Consider the following 24,445-nt stretch of genomic DNA (forward strand, 5'->3'; position numbering starts at 1 on the left):
GGGGGGTAATTTTGAAGAGAAAAAATGCCAAAAAATTCACCTCAAAGCGTCTGTTCACGATTCTGGTTTCATAGGAGGCTTCTGCCCGTTAAAGAGACGTATCGAGATGGATCAGTACTGTATCATACAATACGGCTCATACCGTAATGGTGCGTATGTATGTATCATACAATACGACATTCGGAAATCTGTACATATCGACCTGTATCGATGTGTATCATACCGTAACGGTGCGTATGTACAATACGGTATCGATACACATTGATACCAAATAAATTTTTATATTACATGTATCGTATCAACTCTGACCCAAACCAACGTTTTGTATTGGCCGATACCGTACGATACGATACACACCAATACTTTAAACCTTGACGATGTCTCTTAAAATACCCTTCCGATACGAGATCCGAGACCCATTACTTTAAACCCTGTCAGTACTTTTTTAGTGTTCTTCAAGCTGAAACCAGTGAAAGGGTTAATGCAACTACATTGGGTTTTATTAATTGTATTAAAGCGAAAGGCCACTGCCTTTTCAGCATTATATTGATGGTTAGGAAGGAAAGCTACGTTCTCTCTGTGTCCTGTTCACATATACACATTTGTTACTTTGAGTGAAGGGATCAGTCTGCAATGCAAAGCCAGCCATCTGCATTCCTCGAAAGCATATGCAGTGTGATCTGCAGTTTCGTGATTGGATTCAATTTTCAGTGAGAAGATCTTCCTGCTGTTAATTTGTATTCCAGCTCTTTGAAGATTTACATTGTGGGTTGTTGCAGGCATGCTTTGTGATTACCAATCAGTTCAAACCTTGGGAAGGTGAAAGTGGAATTTACATTATTGATTGTTAAGCATTAAACAGACGATTTGCTCCAATGGTTGAAGATGGAAAGCTTTGAGTTCTGCTGGAAGAAATAGGAGGAAGATACTGTGCTGATGATGTCTGAGATGATTGAATTTCAATAAGAATATGATCCTCCCTTCTCACTGAGTCAACCTTAGACATTGAAACACGGAAGCCACTGGATTAGAACCCAAGTTAAAACTGAAGACAACTTTAAACAGTCACCTCGTTTTCAGGTTACAATATTTCTGATGAACGAAAGGCCACTGTTTTGATCTCACGCATGGGGGCATTGCATTAGCCCCAGCAGAACAGCCATTATGCTACCACCTTCTCGAGTGGTAGGCTCTGTGGTGGCTGTTTGATGCAGTCTCCTTTTCTGGGTTTCCTGCCCCTTGTGTCCATGTTTCTTCCCCCCCTTTTTTTTTTCAACAATTGAAAATTGCAATTTCGCAGCCTAACCAAATAAGTTTATCTGGTTGGCCCAAGTAATTCTTCCATTTGGCAAGATGATATGGCAATTCCTGCAGTTGAATAGAAAGGGGAATTGTCTGGATTGGCCGTCTGTCAAATCTTGGACTCAATTTCCATTCAAATACCCTCCCATATATGTCCATGCACCCATGGATTTTCTCCCATTCATGTATTGGCATGCACACCCTCCCGTAGTCCATCCGAAGACCTGGATTTTGAAATTTGCTTTTGCCACTTGGCCAACTTCAATTGGGTTGAAACTTGACTGGTGGGCCAGGGGACCTCAGGGTCTACCTGTCCACAAAATTTTGGGCTCTATCCAACATTCCATGTGGCAAAGTTTTGGACCGACCAGATAAACTTAAAAACAAAGACCTGATTTGAACCAAACTATAAATAGAACAACCATAACCAAAATACTAAATATATCCTTGCTGCTCAAAAAATAAGAATCTTACGGCCCAAAGGCCTAAATATAAGAAATTAGATTTGAAAATTAAAGTCAAATACAATCAAAGTTGTCTGTTATGCATAATGATGTGCATGAAAAATGTAGTGTCATATCAAGTCATGAACCTTTAGGAGTTATTGTCAACTAAATGAAACCATCAGCAGAAAATCTGTGGTCTGATAAAAAAATTACTCACTGCAGTTTCCAAGGAAAGAGGTCTCAATCTTGCCGGTGCAATGGCATGCTCTAGCTCTTGGTCTATTTGCATCTATCATAGCGCCTTTTGGAGGCTTTTTTGCAAGTGGTTTTAAGAGAGCTTTCAAAATTAAGGTATCTCCTCATTTGATTGCTTAGATGAATTTAATTGGCTTTCTTGAATGCATGTTGAGTTTTGTAATTTTTGACAACCCTCCCCTCATTCCCTGTGGAAAAATTATTGTAGGATTTCGGTGACAGCATTCCGGGGCATGGTGGAATTACTGACAGAATGGATTGCCAGGTGTGCTGCTGAAAATTTGAAATAATCTTATGTCATGTGTATTCACTTGGACTTGTGTTTAGTTTTGTGAAGGTTATTTGGCATCATATGCATTGTTTACGCAACCTGATTCCTGATCAGATTGCCACTTTTCGTCGTTCCTCTTGACTTTTTGATCTGAGTCTTTTGGCTCAACTGCTGATGAATCGAAGGAGAGAAAATCATTTTGCTATTTAAGAAAGAGTAGAATTGCAGGTATTCATGTTCTATAAGACAATGAGTTGCCTCTTCCCTAATTTGAACACAGTTCAATCATTGGGTAATAACCCTAGTACCCAATGATGTAGGGGATTTCCTAGACAACTGAGGTCCTTACAAGAGTGACTCAATTAGGGTAAGAAAAACTTAAGGGGGGTCTTGGGATTAGGTTGAGATTTAGATATGCTCAACAAAACAAGATTCAACATGCAATAAATAAAGACAAATCAACATGCAGCCAGGAGCAATATCAATCTAAGCAGAAAAACATAAAAACTTACTTAAGCTTCAAGTGGGGACATGGGGAAAGGAACAAACGTCATGCGAATATTATGTTCGGCACAAATCAATCTAGACACCAAATAAGATATGCAAACAATCAATGTCCTCTAGCAGCCAACTAAAATAGAAAATCAGCAAGGGTTTTGGAGATATAACAATGAAGAAAAGACTTAAAACAGTAGGTAAAATAGGCATAAACGAAGGGGCAGGGGCTGGTTTCAATGATAATGGGCTGCAACATATAACGGGGGATTAATGGAGGTGGGGGGGGGTTTAGTTTAATTACTTACCTGCTGTCCAAGTCAGAGGAGTAAAGAAGAACTCGAGGTCTTCCAATATAAGAGTGTAGTCCACCTTATTTAATGAAGGAAAAATTCCAGTTTGGTGATTAATTGTTCAGCAGCATTCCGATGAATATTTTGCAACTGAGTTGATCTCCATTCTGCAATACTCAGTAACCGCAGCAAACCAGAACAGTAATCGATAAAACAGGGAAGTGAAAGAGAGAGAGGGATGAGGAGAAAGAGAGAGACAGGCGAGAAAAGAGAGAAGCCGAGAGTGAGAGGAGATCGTGAGAGAGAGGAGGACGACAGCCTTTTGCATTCAAAAAAATATTATTCATTAATTAACTCCATCGTGGCCTAGGCCATTACATAAATAATAAACTTAGCTACTAAAATAAAAAGAGCCAATTGGAAAGTAAATAAAGACTTCTTAAAAATTAACAACTAATAAAGTAGTTTCCTAATTAATTAAAAGACTAACAAGGAAAAGAATATTCTAAAAATAAACTATTAAAATAACAACTAATGGAGCCCACAAGAATTGCTGAAATCTGGAAAGAGAGAGGGACTCGATCCAGCGCTAGAAAGGCTGGATCGAGCCTCCTTTTCTTCCTCCTTTTTCTTCTTCTTCTTCTTTCTTTTCTTCCAGCTACAAAGATGGTTGTTTCTTCTTCTTCTTGCGTCTGTACACCTTGATGTCCCCATCACCCAACATATTAAAATCCTTTGGAAGGGAGTAAGAGAATACACCACAACCAGATCGTTTAAGGGTCCAGGTTTCACTCATGAGCCTATAGCCTCCTTTTGGCTTCAAAACAGAACTAAAATTATAGGCAGGTATATGGATTTTAGATCAGAATAGAGTGTAATTGCAATCAATAATGAATAAACAGAGACCCAAAAATAGAGGTAATAACCCAGTTTCAGAAATCAGAATTGAACAATTTCAGTAGAACTATGATTCTGAAATCGATGGTAAAATTCAGGCTTTATAACATCACTGAAATTATGGCAAGAATCAACAGTAGCAACAGAATAGTAATCTGAAATTAGGTTTATAAAATCTTAAGTCTGAACACAATTCTAAGATCTAGAAGAAGTATAGTGGCATGGAAGAAAAAGAGGAATACTTAGTAACAGAGGAGGAGAAGAAGAAGTGAGCAGGGAGGTAAGGACTAAGGAGTGAGCAGCTGTTTAAAAAAAAAACATATTGAAAAACAGATGAGAAGAAAGAAGAGGTGGTTTAAGTGTCTAACACTAATTCACTTACCTTGCCAGAACTGGAGAAGTAGGCGAAAGCTTCGCTGGAGCCGGAACAGCCGGAATCAAGGGAGGAAGCTTCACTGGTGCCACTGGTTTCTTGCCTTTTCAGTTTTTAACAAACACACAAGGACCGACCGAAGGATACTTGAGGGTTTTGGAATGGTCTTTAGGAAGGCCTTTTTATAGGCTTGATCCCATGTAGCAGTGTGTAGATATTAGAATACACCTGCCTATGAGAAAGATCAAAACAGAATAAAAGTAAATACATTATATGACGTAAGAAAAAAAGGGTTACACAAAGAGTCGACTGATTTGGCACAAGGCGTGCTAAGGCGTTGCCTTGGAAGCCCAGGTAACCAAGGCAGTTGCCTTTCTTGACTAATGGAATGTAACCGCCTTGGCCTTATATTCGTGCCGGACACCAAGATGTCGACTAGGAGACGCCTTGACAACTATGAATATCAACACAAGTCACCATCAACCACCTGCACCATCGTCTTCCCTGGCTGAGGCACCCCCTGTGGACAAAAAGGGGTTTCATCAGTGGCCTGGGTCAGGTTGATATCGGAGGGATGCTAGGGAACAAAACCACAGGGGGGGTTCTCAACAGCATCTTCCATCGCACATTCTTCCTGGACATGATTTGTGTTCAAAAATTCCTTCTTCCACCATTACCTGGCTTGCGGGCCATGGAATGATAAGAGGGATTTGCAATCTGCAGAAGAATGAACCAAAGACTTTGCATGCAAAAGCACTGAGAAGGCTTCTAGTCATATCTTACCATCTGATAGAAGGACTGGCCTTCCCATCCATGATGTTGATGTGGTCCTTTAGGCCGGTGTTGGAAGAAACTTCAACACAGAGACATGTCTAGGCCAGCCTCTCTTGATTCTTCGTTCTTCTATTAGTGAATAGAGTTTTTCCAATAACTGAGCCAATGATGCTCAACCCCTCCTGTTGCTTCGTAGCAGATAGGGTAAACAAGAAGCTCCAAGCAGCCCCCACCCTATGCAACCCATCAGCCAGACAAAGCTTCCCAGAAACCTCCCTTGGAGCCACCCCAGTGCTAGACTCTGCGTTCCCATCCCCCCCCCCCCCCCTTTGGGATCTGAAACTGAGATTGCAGTAGCTTCCCCTCCATGATTCCTTGTAACCTTTACCCTATCGGCCTGCAAGTCTCCAAGTAACGGAGGAAAGTCATTCCAACAAAGAGACACCCCCCATGAATGTCAAGGAATCGTTGGCCATGGCAGACAGCAAAATCGATTATGAATCTGAATTTTCCATTTTACTTTCGCTCGAAAAGGCCTTCCTTTGGTTTCACCCACAACAGCAAGCCCGTCACCGATCTCGCCTTTGGTCTCCTCCACAATATTTTTCCTTTTCCTTCTAATGTCTTACCTGTTGATTTGATGGCTTGAGGTGCATTCTGTCAGTGTAATGAGTTTTGACATCAAATTTTAATTCAAGCTTACCTAGAGTAAACCATTGTGGCTTCTTTTGGCTGCAGAGGCTGGTTAGCCCTGAGGGGCATCTACGAAAGCCTTCTTTGGGCCAAACATTTGCTTGGAAATTAATATCTGACAGATAGATGGACCTGGGCATTTGATAAAGATAAGAAAATGCCTAACTTGGGTATGTTGGCATCATTGAATGAAGTTCAGCTAAACTTGAATCTGAACTATTTTGTCTTCTCTGTACTGAGACAGGTTCAAGTGGATGCTATGGCTCTGCCTCTGATTCCTAGCAATGCTATTTGATTTATTACCTGGTTTACCTGTTATTTGAATGCGTAGTTTGGATTGCTGTGCTTTGATAATTGTATTTTGGAATAATTTACATGTGGAAGTTTATGCTGTGCCTAATAATGGTGGGTTTGTGTAGATGGTGATGGCTGTGTTTGCATACATTTATCATCAATCATTTATTGTGCGTGAAAGCTATTCAGTGGAAATGATCTTGGATCAGGTGAAGAGCTGTACTCTGAATATACGTCTGTTTGTATGTGTATCTGTTTATCTGTGAAGACAAGTCTTATTGGGTTTGTTTTGTTGTTACCATGTAGATATTGAGGAACCTTAGTTTCGAGGAGCAACTGGCTTTGTATATGAAGCTCGAGCAGATGGTTCATGGGAGAGAAAACTGAAGGCACTGAAGTGGAATATTCTAAATGTGGCTTTAACTTCCCACTCTCTCTATGACATGTTATGTACATAGTGTTCTGCTTTCCGGCAGAACCACATTTGAATATGAGCGAAACAATGCCTTCCTACAAAGCGAAGGCTTATGCATAATGTTTCCAAATGTTGTATTCATGCAGGGTTCAGGTGTAGAGATTTTGTAGTACTGTAATGCTTTCTCTCACTTTTGTCATCACTCAGGAGCAGTTCTGTACAGGAGAGAATGAAATGCATATTCCTGGTTATCTCATGATTCTGAGCTGAAACTTGACATGTGAACAGGGGACCTTGGGGTCTACTTATCTCATTTTGTCTACTTGTTTTCTTAATTTGAGATCTTTGATGAGGATTCATCAATAACTGTCAAATGGACAAACAGGAGTATAACTAACACTCCATTAACAATGGGGTACATTGGTACAATATACTTACAGATACTCCATTTTTTTTTTTTTCTGCTTGTTTTCTTTAACTCAAAAACCGGTTTAATTTTTACGACGATCTGGATAGATTCTCAAAGATTAGACAGATGTTGCCCGAAATTACTGCTGAAGCATCGCTTTGGTCCTTATTTTTCACTTATTTGAATCTTTCAACTATTAAACCTGCAATTCGGATTGAAGTCCCTGGCTCCTTGCATTGATGAATGTCTTTTATTTTTCAAGCCTTGGCCTATAATGTTGTTATCAAGGAATCATCCTTTATGTATGTAAATAACTGTCTTTATTTAATTAGATAGGCTTATTGCCTAGCACCTTCTTATGTTCATAATCTGACCAAACCATTTTTGTGGTTGACCTGGTTCAGATTACAATCGGTATCTGTTCCTTGAATCCTAAACGCTATCTAGGTAGGTGACTGCTCATTTTTTGTTGTGGACGTTGGAAGAGAGGTCCCTCCTTTTGATGGTGCATTTGTGTTTTGCCTAGTAGTAGTTTAAAAGTTGATTGAATGCATATTTTGTGGAAAATGGTTTTCTGAGCTGACATGGGTGGGTACACTAACACCTGCGCTTCCTTTATAGACATCATATGAAGTGACCTCTTTGTTTTCTGTTAAAGCAAACACCAAGAAATACGAAAATATACAAGCAATAAATTCACACAACACAGAGATTTAACGAGGTTCACACAACTATGTGGTGTGCTACGTCCTCGGACAAAGAAAAATATGTTTTACTATACAGAAGAGAGATTATACCCAAGCAGCGGCGATAAAACTTGCCCTAAAACCCTAGCTTGAAAAAAAAACCCCAAAATACAATTAATTTCTCAACAAGACAACAGTACATTATATAATCTAAGTTGCAAGTCGACCCATTGGGTCGCGGTCAATCCGGACCCTCTGCTTCCATCACAGATCTCAGAAAACTTCTCATTCAGGTTGTTACCAAAATATGTCGAAGTGGATCAATCTTCAAAATGGGTCAAGAATTCAAGACAAACTTAACACTTTCTTCTGTGTAAACCCATTTCGTGAAACCATTCTGTCGCACCTCATTAGTGTGTTCTTTTATGCTACATGCTTTGAGAACTCTCATATTTTTTTTCTTATGAACAAAACCTTAATTAAAATAGAAACAAGTGCACATCTTAGTTTATAGTTACACGATACGTTTCCACCCTTGCCTTCCCAGCTATCCTATTAGCCATCGAATACAGTTCTATCTCTACTTACAAAGACAGATTGAACGCATAAATGTACAAGATGGCAAATAAGTTCTATTTCCATTCTATTTGACTTAAACCAAGAAATTAAATAGTCAGTCTGTCCAAACTTCGACTTTGACCAGCCTTATTCTCTGTTATGTTACTGTAAACCTTGAAGGAGACCCCTGGCTTCTAACTCTTGTGTACAACATACAAAATAACATTGAAGCATGCAGGTCCTTGCTCCCATCACAAATAATCATTGGTTTACTACATCCTCGAAATCCTTCATAATCTAATTAAGACTCGTATGATTCCCAACATGAGGAGAATAAGGAACTATACATGGAGAAGACATAAAGATACGAGAATCATGGACCCATCCAAAGATCAAAGTCACTACTCCAAATAGATCAAGCTGAACATCAGAAAACAAGACTATTACGCAACAACCACACAAAATATAAAAGTAATTGCAAAAACAGATAAAACTCTTTTGAATTCAACTCTAGAGAAACAAGTATTCGACATAAGGAACAATGTGAACTGAGAGAACCCTCTCCCATATTTTGTAGTGAGCAATGTGGCGTTATTGTTTAGTGGGTCCAATAGGGTTTGGATATAGAGACGGCAAGAGGTTGTGTTTGTGTTTGTGTTTGCTTGATATCTTGTATGGCGTTTCAACACACAATACATAACTTAAATATAACGGCTGTGTAGCCAAGAAAAGAATTTTTAATTTTTTAATTTTTTTATGTGAGGAGAAAGATGCATAAAAAAAATTATTATGTAATTATGATTTTTGTTTTATTATGTCTTTTGTTCTTTTTTCTTTTCTTCTCCAAACATAGCACAAATGGGGTAAAGTGTGTTAATTTGAAAAGAGAGAAAAAATGCCTCTCAATATTCGAGTTGATATTCAACATGAAATATCATACAAGAAAATGACAAAATTAGGTAAGAGTCCCAATAGAATACTGGGAGCCTGGTTCATACATGCACAACGTAAGAACTAGAGGTGCAAGTTAGGCCCGAAACGCCTGAGCCTGCCCAAGCCCATCCTGAGCCGAAATGGACTTGGATTGGGTTTTTCAACCAGCGGGCTGGACCAGGGCTGAGATTTCTAGGCTGCGGATTAGGGTGCTAAAAATCTTTCCCACAAGCTTATTTTAATTGCTAAAAACCTCTATTGGTAACTGAAATGGGGTTCAAACTTTGTAGATAGGTAGACACTGGGTCCACTGATCACATGTCAAGTTTCAACCTAAAATAGAGTTTGTTAAAGATTGCATAATAATGGCAAGAATATTGAGGAATGAATGAACATAGATGAGTATGTCTATCAACACAAAGAAGTGTATTTGATTAAATTAAACTCTAAAATATGTGGCTAATCCAGACCACTATCTCTTTATCTAACTGTCCGGATAATCACATCATTTTTCCACGTAGCAATCTTTAAAGTGGGTGATCTAAGTGGGCATGCTGGAACCTTTTTCTCAAATTGTAAGGGAAAAATATGCCAGTGTACTCACATAGAAGTAGATAAGTATGCCCTATGTTTTTTGCCAGGTGAAGCGTAATCTAGAAATTCTAACCATTGGATGTTTAAGAAATGATGTGAATTGGCTACTTGCTAAATTCCGAAGTTCAATATATCCCATATGTAGCTATACCCTCTCCTGTCTTTCCATACCCCCATTACAGTCCTTTAGTAGTCCCTAATGTTCTCAATAACTTGCTTCACTTCTTAGTTGACTTGGATTGAGCTGAAACTTGATGAGTGAATAGAAGACCATGGGGTCAGCCTGTACAAAAAATTTCAGTCCCACCTAAACTATCGCGTGCTAATTTTTGGAGGACATGATGTTCTACTTATGGGTGAAGGTGTAAAAATTGAAATCAGGGATTGAATCAGTCAGTGTTAATTCTGATCCGAATCGGTCTCAGAAATCCTAGAATCAGCTCCAAATCCTAAATTAAAGAGCATAATTTTAGGCTGATAGGTTCCAAAAAAAAATGTCTTCCCCCTCCCAATCGATGTGTGTGTGTATGAGAGAGAGAGAGAGAGAGAGAGAGAGAGAGAGAGAGAGAGAGAGCCAAACCCAAATACAGATTTAAAAGGTTGTGTATCTGTCTGTTTGGCATGTTGTGTTGGGTTTTGGTACACTCATTCACAAATACTGAACTTGACTCTTTTACTAGTTAACTCTAACCACCATCACAATCCTATAGATGTAAGTGACGTATGATTTTATTAGGGAGGCTTTACCCTTCTAAGGGTCATACCATCAATGGACAATAATTATGGCGCAAACCATGCACCAATTCTCAGTAAATTGAATTAAAATCAGATTGAAATGATCCATTCTGATGTGAGCCTGAAAGTTGTGTGAGGGATACTATTACGCGTTCTCTCATCTTTTTTGAGTCTGCAGTCATCCCTTAGCGTAAAGTAAATCATGAGGTTGATAGTTCATCTCTTGTGGGAGTCGGAGTCTATTCTAAGGGCCCGTTTGATAACGCTTCTGCTGTTTCTGTTTCAAGAAACGGCAGAAACATAAATTTCCGTTTCTGGGAACAGAAACAGAATTTTGGGTGTTTGATAAACTTTGTTTCTTGAAACTTTTATTAGCGGCCATACGAGTCTCTATGCATGTGGTTAAACCCAGGTTTCTGGTTCAACACCGACATTCAAAACAAACACCAGAGTTCGATTGTTATCACGGGTGAAGGAAATGGATTCATTCAATACGAGGATATCGGCAGTGATGAGAACAGAGTCGTTATTGAAAAGGAAACCAGCTTTGGGATCAAGAATTGTGGAAGAGGTTTACTACATGAAAAGGAAACCAGCTTCGTTCGCCGACTTCGACTCCATCCTCTGCGTGTCCTTCCCATTCTTCCACCTCTTTCCCGAAGCAAACCCTAGATTTCCCGATTCGAAGCCCCAAATTGTCCCGCAAAGCCAACTTCCTTCCCCCTATTTGCGCCGTTGCCGTACCAGAGAAAGTAGAGAAGATTGGAAACGAGCTCAAAAACCTAACCCTAGAAGAAGCTCGCAGCCTCGTTGACTGGTTACAGGAAGAGCTCGGTGTCTCCGCTGCTGCCTTCGCACCGGCGGCTGTTGCCGTAGCGCCTGGTGCCGTTGCCGATGCGGGACCAGCCGTCGTTGAGGAGCAAACGGAGTTCGATGTTCTTATCGAGGAAGTGCCGAGTAACGTGAGGATTGCAACGATTAAGGTCGTGAGAGCACTTACGAATCTGGCGTTGAAGGAAGCGAAGGAGTTGATTGAAGGATTACCGAAGAAATTCAAGGAGGGAACCTCAGAGGAAGGGGGGTGTCGATCTTCGAATGAACATGATAAATTTTCATAGATTTTTAAGTTGGTGTGTCGGTCGATCGTGGAATTGTGCCCCTTTTTTGTTTCGAGAAACAAGCGAAACAAGTAAAACTTGTTTCGTCATTCATGTTTCTTGAAGCATAAATTGTTATAAATTTCAATTTATGTTTCAAGAAACAAGTGGAACAGAACACTTTTACCAAACGGTATTTATGCCGTTTCTGTGTTTCTGAGAACAAGAAAACACAGAAACACGTTTCTGGTTACGTTATCAAACGGGCCCTAAGTGTTGCCATCATGGATCCAATCTCGAAAGAATTTTCCTTTTTCACATTCTTGATTGACAGCCTCTTTCTTCAACATTCCTTTTACATGATTGTAAGGCTTCTTCGAAGTGCCCTAAAAAGGTTGATAATTCTGATGGACATAGTGTCTATATTTTTAGATGAAATGACAGCTTAAGATTTTTCATGTACTACCTTGACTTCAAGTAATGCTAAACATAGTTTGTGGGTGTCCATATCCCTTTCTTGGTGTTTTGTTGAATCCTTTCTTGTGCAAGTTGTTTTTTCCTCGTTTCCCTCCCCCTTAGATTTAGATGTATTATTCTTTGGAAGATTGTTTTGTTCTTTTTGTTTAGGATTTCCCCCTTGTCTTCATAGGTTATGTGTTTTTTCTTCTTCTTTAATAGACTTTTTTATTCACCTAATTGGGCCAAAAACTGAACTATTTTTGAATTTATGCTTGATACTCGTTGATATAGCTCAATTCATATCATATCGGTATCAATATCAATACAAATACCTATAACCTTAGGTGTGAAAGTTGGAGGAATAAACTGGAGACTCTTAACCAGAAGTTGGTGTTTAAAGCTTTAAGCCCAAGGCTTGGAAAGTATAAAATGAAAAGAAAAAAAAAGTTGATAATTTTTCAATAATTTGGTTGTCTGGTTGGCCTTTTCTGATATAATTTCATTAGACAAAAATACCTTCAAAATTTTCCAAGTGTGCCATTGTTTCTCTTTCGTAAATTTACAAAAGAGAGATCCAATTTTTCAGTTTATGGTATCAGAATAGGTATTGGTCATTTTTTAAATCAATATGTATTGACTAATATCGGTTGATCAGTCAAAAATATGTTAATTTTGAATTTTGAATCGATACGGTTGATATAAGAAATACATATCAATACTGAGAGAGAGAGAGAGGTAGATTGGAAGGGCCCTTTCACTTTGGCCATTTTGGCTGCAGTCAGCACAACTATGCCTACTTCTGGCAAGAGAGAGAGAGAGAGAGAGAGAGAGAGAGAGAGATGAACAAGAATGAGCGAATATCTTATTAATGTTTTCTTTTTTTTTCATTGAGATCTAACCAATTAATTCGTATGAGAAACAGATTTTTTTACCTTAAACAATAGGAGATGAGAGTTGATGATGACACAAAAATCAAATCTAGGTGAAAGGAAAAACTCAATCCTAAAGCGTACTTTGCAAGCCCAAAAAAGAGCAGTCCATGGGCTAAGTCCAGTTATCTTAAGTCTATGAATGAGAGTATAAATCCAAAAACTAGAGTAAGAAAAACAAAGGAGAGAAGGGACTCAAACGTTGCTTCCCTAAATATACTTTAACATTCTCAAGTATATATTAATTAGAGGTTGCTCTTGCTATTAGAGAGAAAACAAGAGAAGATGTATCACATTTATACATAAAAAATGATAGTTTAAATAGGCACCCCAGACTATTTAGTTTAACATAAAAAAGAATGTGAAATATCTAATCATAGATTTCGTTTGATAGGTAAGAAAACAAGTTTTGGAAAGTTGGTGAATCACTATTTCATGCCAAAATTTGTAAATTTATTTATTTATTTTTAATTTCTATGAATTTTACAAAACTAACAGAAATATTAAAGTTAAACTAAACCAAAGGATTCATAATAATAATAATAAAAGAGGCATTCCCTCCAGTTCTGATTAGAGACTACTTTGAATTGAGAAGGTAATTAAGGAATAGTTGCTTTTTACCCTAATCCCATTGTTGTAGTTTTCTTCTCACCAAAGGCATGCAGAATGCTAAAAAAAACCCTCAAGAAACCATATCATATATGCCAAACAAACTCTCATGGTAACAATTGGAAAAAAAAAAACAAAAAAGGAGATTACCTAACTTTTGTCCCAGTACACTATTTTTAAAAAATATTTTAAGAGAAATAAAATTTTAAATTTAGGAAATTTTTGGACTATTGTTGAAGGTTCTTTGGAAGAAGTCTTTCTTTGAAGATTTCTATAGATGTTTTCCCTATATATTATTCACCCTGACTCCCTCTAAAATAGGTTGATACTTGACTTGAAGAATACCAGCATGTTGCACATTTAGTAATAGTAGAGCACATGTTTAGATTTCCTTTTTTAAAAGAGGGGGTGGAATAAAATATCTCTCATTTCCCTTTCAAATAAAATTTTATTTTTAATTTTCAATGGAATGTTGTAAGGTGTGCATGAGTGGTGATTCTGCCATTTTCACGGATTTTCTTTTGGTGGGCAGCTCTTCAAAACGACCTTAGAGTTCTGATCTTCACTTGGGAGCATTTTTTATTAGAGGGAAACTCTCATTGGAATAGCGAACCTTTGAGTTAACCTATACCCAATAAGCATGCATGGTTATGAATGACAAAAAAAATGCATGGTAATGTACATGATGACCTCTCTATCCAATCGTCAAAATAACCACATCGTTGATCCACATCACAATATTTAAAGTTGGTATTTAGGAACCATTTTCCTCAAATTAGACGGAGAATTCTGAGGATGGACTCCTTCAAGTATCTTTTAAGAAATTGGTTAGCCAATAGATAGGTGATTTGGAGGATTTGAGGGATATTGTTGGAGTCTAGAATCTAGAAAACTAGTCTAATTACTATTATGCCTCACAGAAATCACTCTATAGAATAAACCTAAGTTTCTTATGAAAGGGCATTTAAGGGTATTTATGAAAGATGACACTGCAGTCAAGCACATCTAACTTGACCTCTATGGGTAATAGTGCATATAATTATTTTACATCTTATACTAAAGAAGTTTTTAAAAACAACAATAATTGGTTTTGAAATTCTTTGATAGCCTTTTTATCCATAAATTTTTTTTTTTCTTGCTTATATTTGCACTTAATCAGGTTATTTTTGAATTTTTTTTTTTCTTTGGAAGAGGGGGGTGGGGGTTAGTAGTATCGTTTGAATTTTAACTTGAATAAATTCAAGGCAACTATAAATATTGAGTCTTTGGATGCTTTAATTTTATAAATATAATATTATCACAATATGAATGATGACATAAACCTGTCAAAGTTTTCATTTCTTTGTCTCCCGTATGTTGTTTATAGGCATAGAAAGATTGAAATTTTCTATCGTACATGGGTAATAGTGTAATTTTAAATGGATAAAATTTTTCTCTATAGTAAGTAAAGGAAATATACATTCATCTAGGGTCATTATCACTCCATTTGCTATACAAAGTCAATAATATATATCCAATATTTCCAATGCCCATCCCAAGGAACCAACACCATGTAGGTGAGGGAATTCTAGCTTCGCTGTGGATGAAGGGAAACTACCTCCATTTTTAATTGTATAAAAATGAGTGATATGAGGAACAATGACTCCAATATTAATGTTCAACAAAATTATCTAATGGTTGCCTTCTACAAGTTGGTTCCCCTCCCCTCCCCTCCCCTCCCCTCCCCTCCCCTCAGGAAAACTACATTTATGAATAAGAGTATTTTGGAATAAGGAGAATACCCACCTTCATCTCTTGTTTCTATATAGACACAGCCAATACTAAAATCCAAAATATTTGTCGTCGTTTAAGTAATTTTCAAAGAAAGTGATATTTCTTAAATAATTCAAGGGAGAAAGGTTTCTCATGACGTCCGAGTACTAATTCAGGCATATGAGAACTCTGTGTTATAAATCGTAAATAGGGAGGTCTATAGAGGAGAGAGAGTATGTGGGTCCTCACTTTTTGTGAGAGGGTGTGAAAAAGGATCTGCACATAGGTGTTAGGAACTTTTCCCAATAATTCAATATGGAAACAAAATTGGTAATAAAAAAAAAAAAAACATACCTAATGCACGAGGTTCTTGTCATTGCTAGGTCTTGGGAGGATCATGATGGAGGTGGATTTTTATTTTTTCAGTTGTGGTGACATTGAGTTGCTCGTTGGTTCCTTTTCTTATGTCAAGTTTCAGCTCAATCGGTAAAATAAAATTTTGAAAAATTTAGGACTATCAGGAGGGTGGATGACAACATTTATACTACTAAGAAAATGTATGGCAATAAATAAGAAGTTATTAATTGAATTTAAGAAATAGTATTTGACAAGTGGCCAATTTACCTATAGATATTATATAAAATCTTAACAAATACAAGGGAGTCAATTTTTTCCCGTATTGGATATTTCTGTATTAAAAAATATGGAAAAATACTTTATTCTAATAGTGTCGGATCCAAAGCCTACACTATGAAGGTGTTTTGTGCTAAATAGAGACTAGTGTGGCAAATCCAAACGAACTCATAGAGCCCCATATAAGTATTAACCACATGTATCACTTTCATGTTAATGTCATCCCTATGATCACCTTTTATTGTACTTCTACAAGTAAGAGATGGGATATGCCTCCATCTCCGTCAGGATTGGTTGAAACCCTAGAAATTAAAAATTTCCAAAAAATCTGTCTTTTTTCTTTTTTAATTTTTTTTATTCAATAGATTAAGTAACTTTGATATAAGATGTAAGTTTCATTGATTTTCTGTTACTTTATTGACTAAAAAAACATCTACTAATAAAATATAGACCCAACATGATTCATTCATAAAAGAGTTTTAGAAATATTTTGAAATAGGAATTAGTCTTACTTGATTCTGATTCAAATAAGCAAATTCAATCAATTCAATTCCAAACCCTCAAACCGTAATAAGGTTAAAGGTCATTTAACGGTTTCTAAACCTCGAAGAAGCTTCCGTAGAGATATTGTTATTACTAACCTATATCTCTCTGCAGACAGTATAGTATAAATGTAAATATTTATTTTCTTTAATGATATTTATTTTATTTCTATAAAATAAAAAAAAAATAAATTAAAATTTCGAAGATAATTTGATGCTTAAAAGAAAGAGTTTGTAAACCGATTAAGTTTCTCTTAAGCCACAAGAATGGACATCAATTCACGGTGTCTCATTGACATCATATAATAGGAGGAGAGATATATATAAAAGAAAGGGGATCACATCAGAACACTCTCTTCCTTCACCGAGCGACAAAGAAAAACTCTGTTCGCAAGTTAATTTGCCACTTTCAAAGGAAATAATCCTATCCAAAGATTGAAGAGACATCAAACGTTAGAACTTGAATTTAATTGGCAAAAAGGTCGGGTAACTTGACAAAGTCAGGTCAAGCCTCATGCCACAATGAAGACCAAACCAAGTCAAATAAGGAAGGCCAACTCTTGGATAAGCCCAAGACCACTCCCCCCATTAATTAACATCAACCATGACAGTTTGAAAAGTGCTCAGCCAATTCCTATGGTGTTCCCAGGTAAAACCAAAGTCAAAATTACACCAAGGCAAAAGGTCTTGTGCCGGCCCGATACTGATAGGCTGATATATACCGGTTGAATCAGTCTATATCAGTTCGATATGTCCGGTTTGAATTATTTTTTGAAAAATCGGCAACTGTATCTGACGAAGAATAATAAAAAAGTTTTAAAAAACATCTGAGCAATTCATAAATTTATGAAAATGATTAATATGCCAGATGCGATACCGATACTTTAAACTATGGATTACAGGTTTTTACCCATATTCGGTCATTACGTATTTATCAGATATCGAGATCTATAAGACCGATACGTATCAGCCGGTATAATACCGACAGGTATTTAGTGCAAGCCCAAACCCAGGCGGCCAAGCCCATTTCTATGTCCTCTGTTGGGGAAGGATAAGGATCAAGGACCTGATTGTAGGCGGCGCCATGAATGAATGTGGACCAGTGTGTCAAACAAAACAGCAACAGAAATAGGAAACGAATCCATTATTCAATGTTGTTGAAACTTGAAAATCCCAAACAGAAACCACGGAAAGAGCTCTGCAACTCTGCTTACAACTTCAAATTTTACTATTTTTAGTATCTTGCAGAAGCCTATGGGCCCCACTTGCTGTTCAGGTGGTGGTGGATTAGAATCAGAATCGAAAATCGAAACAGCTGTTTATAATTGAATCGAACCAAATTAAAAGAAAAACAAAGATGGTTCGATTTTGGTTTTAGAAAATGTAAATTGATTCCTAATTTTCATTTGATTTTTCAATTTTAAAGTTAAAATTGAATAAGTTAGAATCGAATTTCAAAACCTTATAAAATCTAAATTAGCTGAATATATGAAAATGGAATGGAATTGAATTGATTTTGGTTTGAATTCGATATGTGAATATGGTATCTTGAATTAAAAAAAATCGAAATCAAACCAATTAACAACTTTAGTGATGATGACTAGTTGGAACCCATCTCGCCCCTCCTCTCCCCTCTTTGTCCCTTAAAATTAAAGATAGGAATAGAGGATCTTATAAAAGATAGGGATTTCTAATTTCAGAGAAAACCACTCACCCACGCCATACCAAACAACTGAATGACCATAAAAGCCTCAAGCTTATGAGATTCTCCACCAAACCCTCTTTCTTTTTCTGAATAAACTAAAAAAAAATCTAGATTCCATACCAACCAACCAGAAATGATCTTGGGTGTATCCATTCAAGGGTTTATTCAAACTCTCTCCCAAATACTGAGTCTCAATCTTCTCCCCATGGGTGGAAAGTAGTTTTATTTTATTTTATGGTTTCTTGTTCCCAATTGCGATGTATCATATCAGTGATGGAGGATTTTCCTTTATTACAAAGTTTTCTAGTCATGGTGATCATGACAAGTGGCAACAAATACTACATGTGAAGAGTAATTATTCTCTACTTACATAGTGAGGATCTGGATTCTCCAACCCCTCGATCCAAGCATGCATATGAGAGCCCTTATCTCACTTTCATTGGCTAAGATCTTCATGGTTTCAGAAGCTTCACACACTAAGGCCTCAGCTTTGCCACAATCCTTAGGAGACAGAGAGCATAGGGAGCCTTTCTTCTAAAGAGTACTTGTAATGCTTTACTCTCTACATAAGCAATGTAAGACTGAAAAGTTTTTCATTTTCTCTTTAGTAGGAACACCAACTGCAAGTTCATGAGTTCAAACCTTGTAAGAGACATACAACCAAGAAAACTTTTGAAAATGCTATCAATGTTTTGAAAATTTATTTATAATAAAGGAGAGGGATAGGCATAACTACATAATTCCTGAGTGCACTAAGCTAGCGGGAGATACCAGACGGAAAATGATACAAGAAGCATAGGGGTCTTTTTAAAGGTGAGAAGAGAAAGAAGGACACAACGGCGCTAACTTGCGATACAAGGACAGTGTGCCTAGCTATTTCCCTTATAATAAAAACAATAGATACTTCTAAAAAAAAAAAATATTAGACTGATTCTCCACTGCTTGTTCAACCTTTGGAGACCTTGAACTCAAAATACCAATCAAGTATGCCATTTTTCTCTCCCTCTCCCTCTCCCTCTTTCCATTTTCAATAAAGTCACCATTTGAAGGGGTGGTTTTGCTGGAAATGAGGAGGTGCATTGCCGATAGCAAGGGCACTAAACTAACAACTCGGAATAACCAAACGGGGCAGCAAAAGGAATGGCAAGATGGCTCTCATCGATCTTGTTGATCCAGAATTTCACTTAACTTAATAAAAAGGCTTTCCAAACCTCAACTATTTTTTTAGTATTTTATCATGTTTCAAGAAACACAAAATCTTAATTTCTTAGACAAAGATTCTTAGCAATATATTGTTTCATTTTCAAATTACCATGTATCATAAAAAAGAAACATTAGTAGATTAACATTTCAATGAATTCACTAATCCACAATTCCAAAGATATTAATAGTTGATATAGCCAAGGTTGGCCTAGTAGAAACTTATTTTAATTACCTTTGTTATCAACCAATTGTTTGTGCTTAGGCTCACTAAACATTTGTTTATGCATGTATTAGTGAATTAATCCACATTTTTTTATCAAACATTTCGGTCTCTGTTGACATTAGGTTGTCATCTTCAGGTTGGAAATGTGGACTCTACAAATGAGGAGTTGGTGAGAGCCCCTGATGGTTGGATAGTTTAAGAGGAGACTTAATCCTAATCCATATGTTTATAAAAATAAGAAAATGGAAAAAAGTAATTTTACTTTTTGGAAGTGTTAATATACCTAAATCTCTCCTAAGGTTAGGGTTGGGGGAAGAGGGTATGGACACTTGGGGATATTAGAAAAGGAAGAAAAAATTTATTAATATAATAATTGTTTTACGGCTTAAGTAACATACAAAAAAGTACAAAAAGAGTGTTTGTCTTTTCTTTCCCTTCTATATATAAACAAACCTAATCTTGAAAGGGCAATGATCTTGACAGTTAAATTAAAACTAATTAATTTTTTTTAAGTTAACAACTAACAACTCTAACCACTAAATTTTTAATATAATTATCCTTTGGTTTATTTAATATCAGAAATCCTTTCCTAACATAGATAATTATGGGTACATTTGGTCAATGCATAAGATAAAGACGCATGTAAATAGACATTTACAGATAAATGAATAATGTGTTTGGTTATTTTGCATAGAGCATTCCAGATAATGGACCCCACACCTTCGATGTGGCATGTGTCATAATATATATGCATGTAATGATCATGGTTTAAAAATTTTTGATGAAAGAACATTTTTTTTTTTTTTACGGAGATTGTTTATTGTCTGGAAGCATAGAGTTCAAATTATCTGCAATGGGTAGTGAAGTCTTGTGAGCATCCAATGGTTAGGAGGGCTCGGCTATCCACCTCAACGTTGGATGCTCACTATATTTCATCATCTCCCCGTAAACAATTTTGACGCGGAAGCATAGCTAACCCCGACAAGAAACACTCAGTTACTACCACAGAAAGGAATCATTTCACCAGAGGATAGGAGAGAGATAATAAAAATTTTAATTTTCTCTCTTTTTGTTAGAAAAAGGATTGCCATGACCATGGTTATAAATATCGTGTCGAATCGGATTGGTCTTATTAGTCATATCGTATCGATATTGGCCAAGATTGATACAGATACTTGATCGATCTAGATCGATTTCTAGTATCGTTTGAAGGGTAAAACCATAAAATAAAAATAAAAAAGTAATTTTCGTTTAAAGTAAGGACAATAGTGACTGATATGCACCAATCCAATACTAATTCTGATAATTATATTTTCTCTCCATGTGGGTCCCATGTAGATTATGTTTTCCTACAACCACTGGTATGATATATAGATACCTTCTTATCATAATAGTATGATATGAAAAAGACGTAGCTTGTTGAGTTGATCATCAATACAAAATTGCAAGAGATTAACAGAATTGTTTTTTTCTAATAAATTTTATTTTTATTAAAAAAATAGAAGGAAAACTCTCCTAAGTCATAATAAATAATCTTTTTCCTAAACTATACAAGTTGTGGAGTGGTGGAGATGCCATTTCGGATCAAATAGATTTTTTTTTTTTTTCTTAATTTAGTCTTTGTGTTTATTTCTTATAATGTTAAGTGTGAAAAATCTCCTACACCACACAAATCGCGATAAGAGAAATTGCATAATTCACATAATGCCTACATGGTCAAGATAGGGGAAAAAAAATTATGTGAAAAGGTGATGGTACACTGACGTCTTGAGAAATAACCCATAGATCTGGTCTAGCCCAACCGGTCAAAATGGTTGACTCATATTTTATGAACAAAATTTGACACTAGGAGGCTGGAAGTTTTTCAAAGTGAACCGGGAATTTTGACTTCCCAATCCAGTCTAGCTGATACGGCCACAATTTTGACCGGTTCTTACAAGAATTGGCAAGTATCAGCCAATGTCAGTTGGGTCGGTCATGAGTCGTGACATCCTACTCAAGGTTCAATGAATTGGGATTGAATCGGCTGGTTCAGGGCTGATCAGTTACGATCCAGTGATTTTAGCCATTTTTTACCCGATTCTTAGCAGAATATAACCAATTCTTCTCTATTTGGATTGAAATAGATCCGGTCCACTCAGTAAAACCATAGATTGGACCACCCGAACTGAAATAATTTGGCCAATTGTTCAAATATGCAAACATGATCCGAACTGTCACAGTCAGGAGATAGCCCTTCGAAACAGAACAAACACATTTTGTTGCTTTTTGCAGAAAGATTCGGTTCATCTTCCCTAGTTCCCTGCCTCAAGCTAATTGTGGTCGGTTCCGGTCCAGCTACAAGTTAAATCTTTCAGACATTTTTCCAAATTAGGAATCGAATTAGATATCGAATCCAAATCTATATAACAACAACAACAACAACAACAACAACATCAAATTAAGTCTTATGCCAACTTAATGGGGTTCATCCCCTTATTCGAAATAGCAGAAACCTATTTGATCCCCTAATCCGAAATCCTTGCTTTCGGCCATGACCCTACTCAGAAATGACTTGGAGGCAGGGGTTTAAATCTTAGGAATTAGATTCACATCTGGAGCTATCAATACCAATTCAGATCGGTCTATATCGGCCCAGATCAGATGGCTGTATTATTTTTTACAATTTTTACCCATGATTCGATATCGATCCCCAATCAATCTTGATCAATAATACTGATCTGATCTGGCCGACCCTGATCGATCCGACCTGCTTTTTGAGACTGATGTGTCCAATTCAATCCAATACCAAATTCTAAAACCTTGGCTTGGAGGTTTGGTCTATCTTCTTCTTTGTTTGGGATTTTTGTTTTTTACCTCCCATTGCTTTTCTTTACGGTTAGATGCCAGTTCGTATTTTCAGAGTGGTTAGAAACCGGAAGGTTTACGTGGGGCCCACAGTAATGTGTTTGACGAGAGGTTTTCGGAGCTGGGAGTTCCCGGTCGTTTGAGGCCCACAGACCCAAAAAAGGGTGCTCTTTAGCGTGGGCCCTACTTCCCAACGCCCAAATCTTCTTTGGGTCATGAGGCCCACTGACCCAAACACGTGTCCGAACCACTCCTATACTCTTATAAAACGATGGCCAGTTCATTTTAATAAGATTTTTTTTTTCACTAATACCCACTTAAAAATACTTTTAATGACTAAACTACCCATAATGGCAAGAGAAGCCTCTCTCTCTCTCTCTCTCATGATATTGGAGAACTCACTAAATAATAGGGTTTTTTTTTTTTTTTTCTTTTATTAGACCAATCTTTTTCTTTCATCTAAGGCGAAGGAGGAATACTTGACTGATGGCTATTTTGTGCTTAGATGAATGTTTGAAAACGCTAAAGGGTATTTCGAACCACCAATATATAAAAATGATATTGATAGATTCATGAGTGAGTCCTTGACCTAGGCTGCAGGTTAAATTCCTTTTTTGTGAAGCAAATTTTTTTCATTTTTATTTCTTAACTATAAGAGCATACTTAGGGACATCAAGATGGAAATTTTTTTTATTTCATGGAGCAGTAATTTCACATACTCCTATGCTTGGCGCTAGAACCACACGATCAGGCACCATTCTTTTTAACCTGTTCTATTACCATTCTTCACTCGAATGAATCCTATTTGCTCTCCCTCGTGTATTTATTTATTTGTTTTTATTTCATATGCAATTTCTTTTTACTCTTTCAAAATTCATATATTATATATATTTTTAATTAAATATGATGATGAATTATGAAATTATAGCCTTGCTTGAAACCCAATTGACTAGGCCAATTATTCAACCCATCACTTCAATATGAAAATGAACATATTAGCATGATAATCCCACTGGTTGTCTTTTTTGGAAAAAAAATTATTAGTTTATCTTAGATTATCCAAAGACTAAAACAAAGAAATAATAGCATATATATTCAACTTTATAGGTGATTAACTATTTGGTTAGTTTATAAAGGGATGTTATACATTGTTCAGGTAAGCTGAACACAGAGTATAATTTTAGGAAAGTTAGAAGTCAAAGATGGAGTTGTGAAAATTAACAACAAATTTAAAATTCAATAAATATGATTGAAATAAAATGTTTATTTAGCTAAGCCATTAATGAAATTTTTATAATGGATAAAAAAAAATACAAACAAACAAACAAACATAACACCAGCAATTGACCGCTTTCTATCATGTTTCAATCATAATAACAATTTAGAGCTTGATGGGGTGAAGTAGAGTGGACCTTCGCAAACTACAAAAATAAAATATTAAGTGCTAATTAATTGCAATTTATAGACTGTAAAGAAATACTAATAGCGTAACTGAAACAAGATCATCAAGAACTCAAGATCCAAATTAATGGTGGTGAGATTCGAGACTATGCAACATATAAGATAAAAGGAAAATCTTATTGTAACCAAAGTTGGTGGAAAGAAATCCTTACATTACTTCTTTCCCATTTCAATATAACACTCTTCTTTTTTTTCAATGAGGATAAATCGTGTCATTTCACATAAATATTAAATGAAATACTACATTAAATTATTTTTAATATCTTGAAAAATATTTTTTATCCCTACATTAAATAACTTTTTTAAGAATAAAATAAGGAGCAATTAAAAAAAAAAAAATCACAACTTCTCTAGTTAACCACTTTGATGACAACAAATTATACTGCAAGATATATGAATGTTTTTAGTAAGGAAATTTAGGTCAATTTATTTCAATCATATAGTCATGTTCAGTGGATGTCAATATGCCATATAGTTTATCAGCCCATTCCATAGATGATCATCGTGAAATTAACAATTTCTTATTATTTAGCAGCAAGTTGAACCGTTTATACAAAACTCA

The 24,445-nt window shown here is 36.4% G+C and overlaps 2 protein-coding genes across 2 annotated transcripts in view; both read left to right on the top strand.

The window, feature by feature from the left end:
* Positions 1-6,764, top strand: part of LOC122061880 (phosphatidate cytidylyltransferase 1-like) — a 33,582-nt gene extending 26,818 nt beyond the window's left edge. The window contains exons 10-13 of the mRNA XM_042625406.1: positions 1,971-2,099; positions 2,212-2,268; positions 6,219-6,302; positions 6,400-6,764. Of these exons, the coding sequence (XP_042481340.1) occupies positions 1,971-2,099; positions 2,212-2,268; positions 6,219-6,302; positions 6,400-6,480 (351 nt within the window). The 3' untranslated portion in view covers positions 6,481-6,764. The remainder of the gene's footprint in view (positions 1-1,970; positions 2,100-2,211; positions 2,269-6,218; positions 6,303-6,399) is intronic.
* A 4,243-nt stretch (positions 6,765-11,007) lies between these two features.
* LOC122060798 (50S ribosomal protein L12, chloroplastic-like) lies at positions 11,008-11,679 on the top strand (the record flags this gene model as incomplete). The annotated part of the gene is made up of 1 exon (XM_042623899.1): positions 11,008-11,679. A coding segment is annotated over one exon (534 nt), but the record flags the coding sequence as incomplete, so codon positions are not given.
* Positions 11,680-24,445: the final 12,766 nt, after the last annotated feature.

This window comes from Macadamia integrifolia, chromosome 14, assembly GCF_013358625.1.
Source record: "Macadamia integrifolia cultivar HAES 741 chromosome 14, SCU_Mint_v3, whole genome shotgun sequence".
Classification (NCBI taxonomy): Eukaryota; Viridiplantae; Streptophyta; class Magnoliopsida; order Proteales; family Proteaceae; genus Macadamia; species Macadamia integrifolia.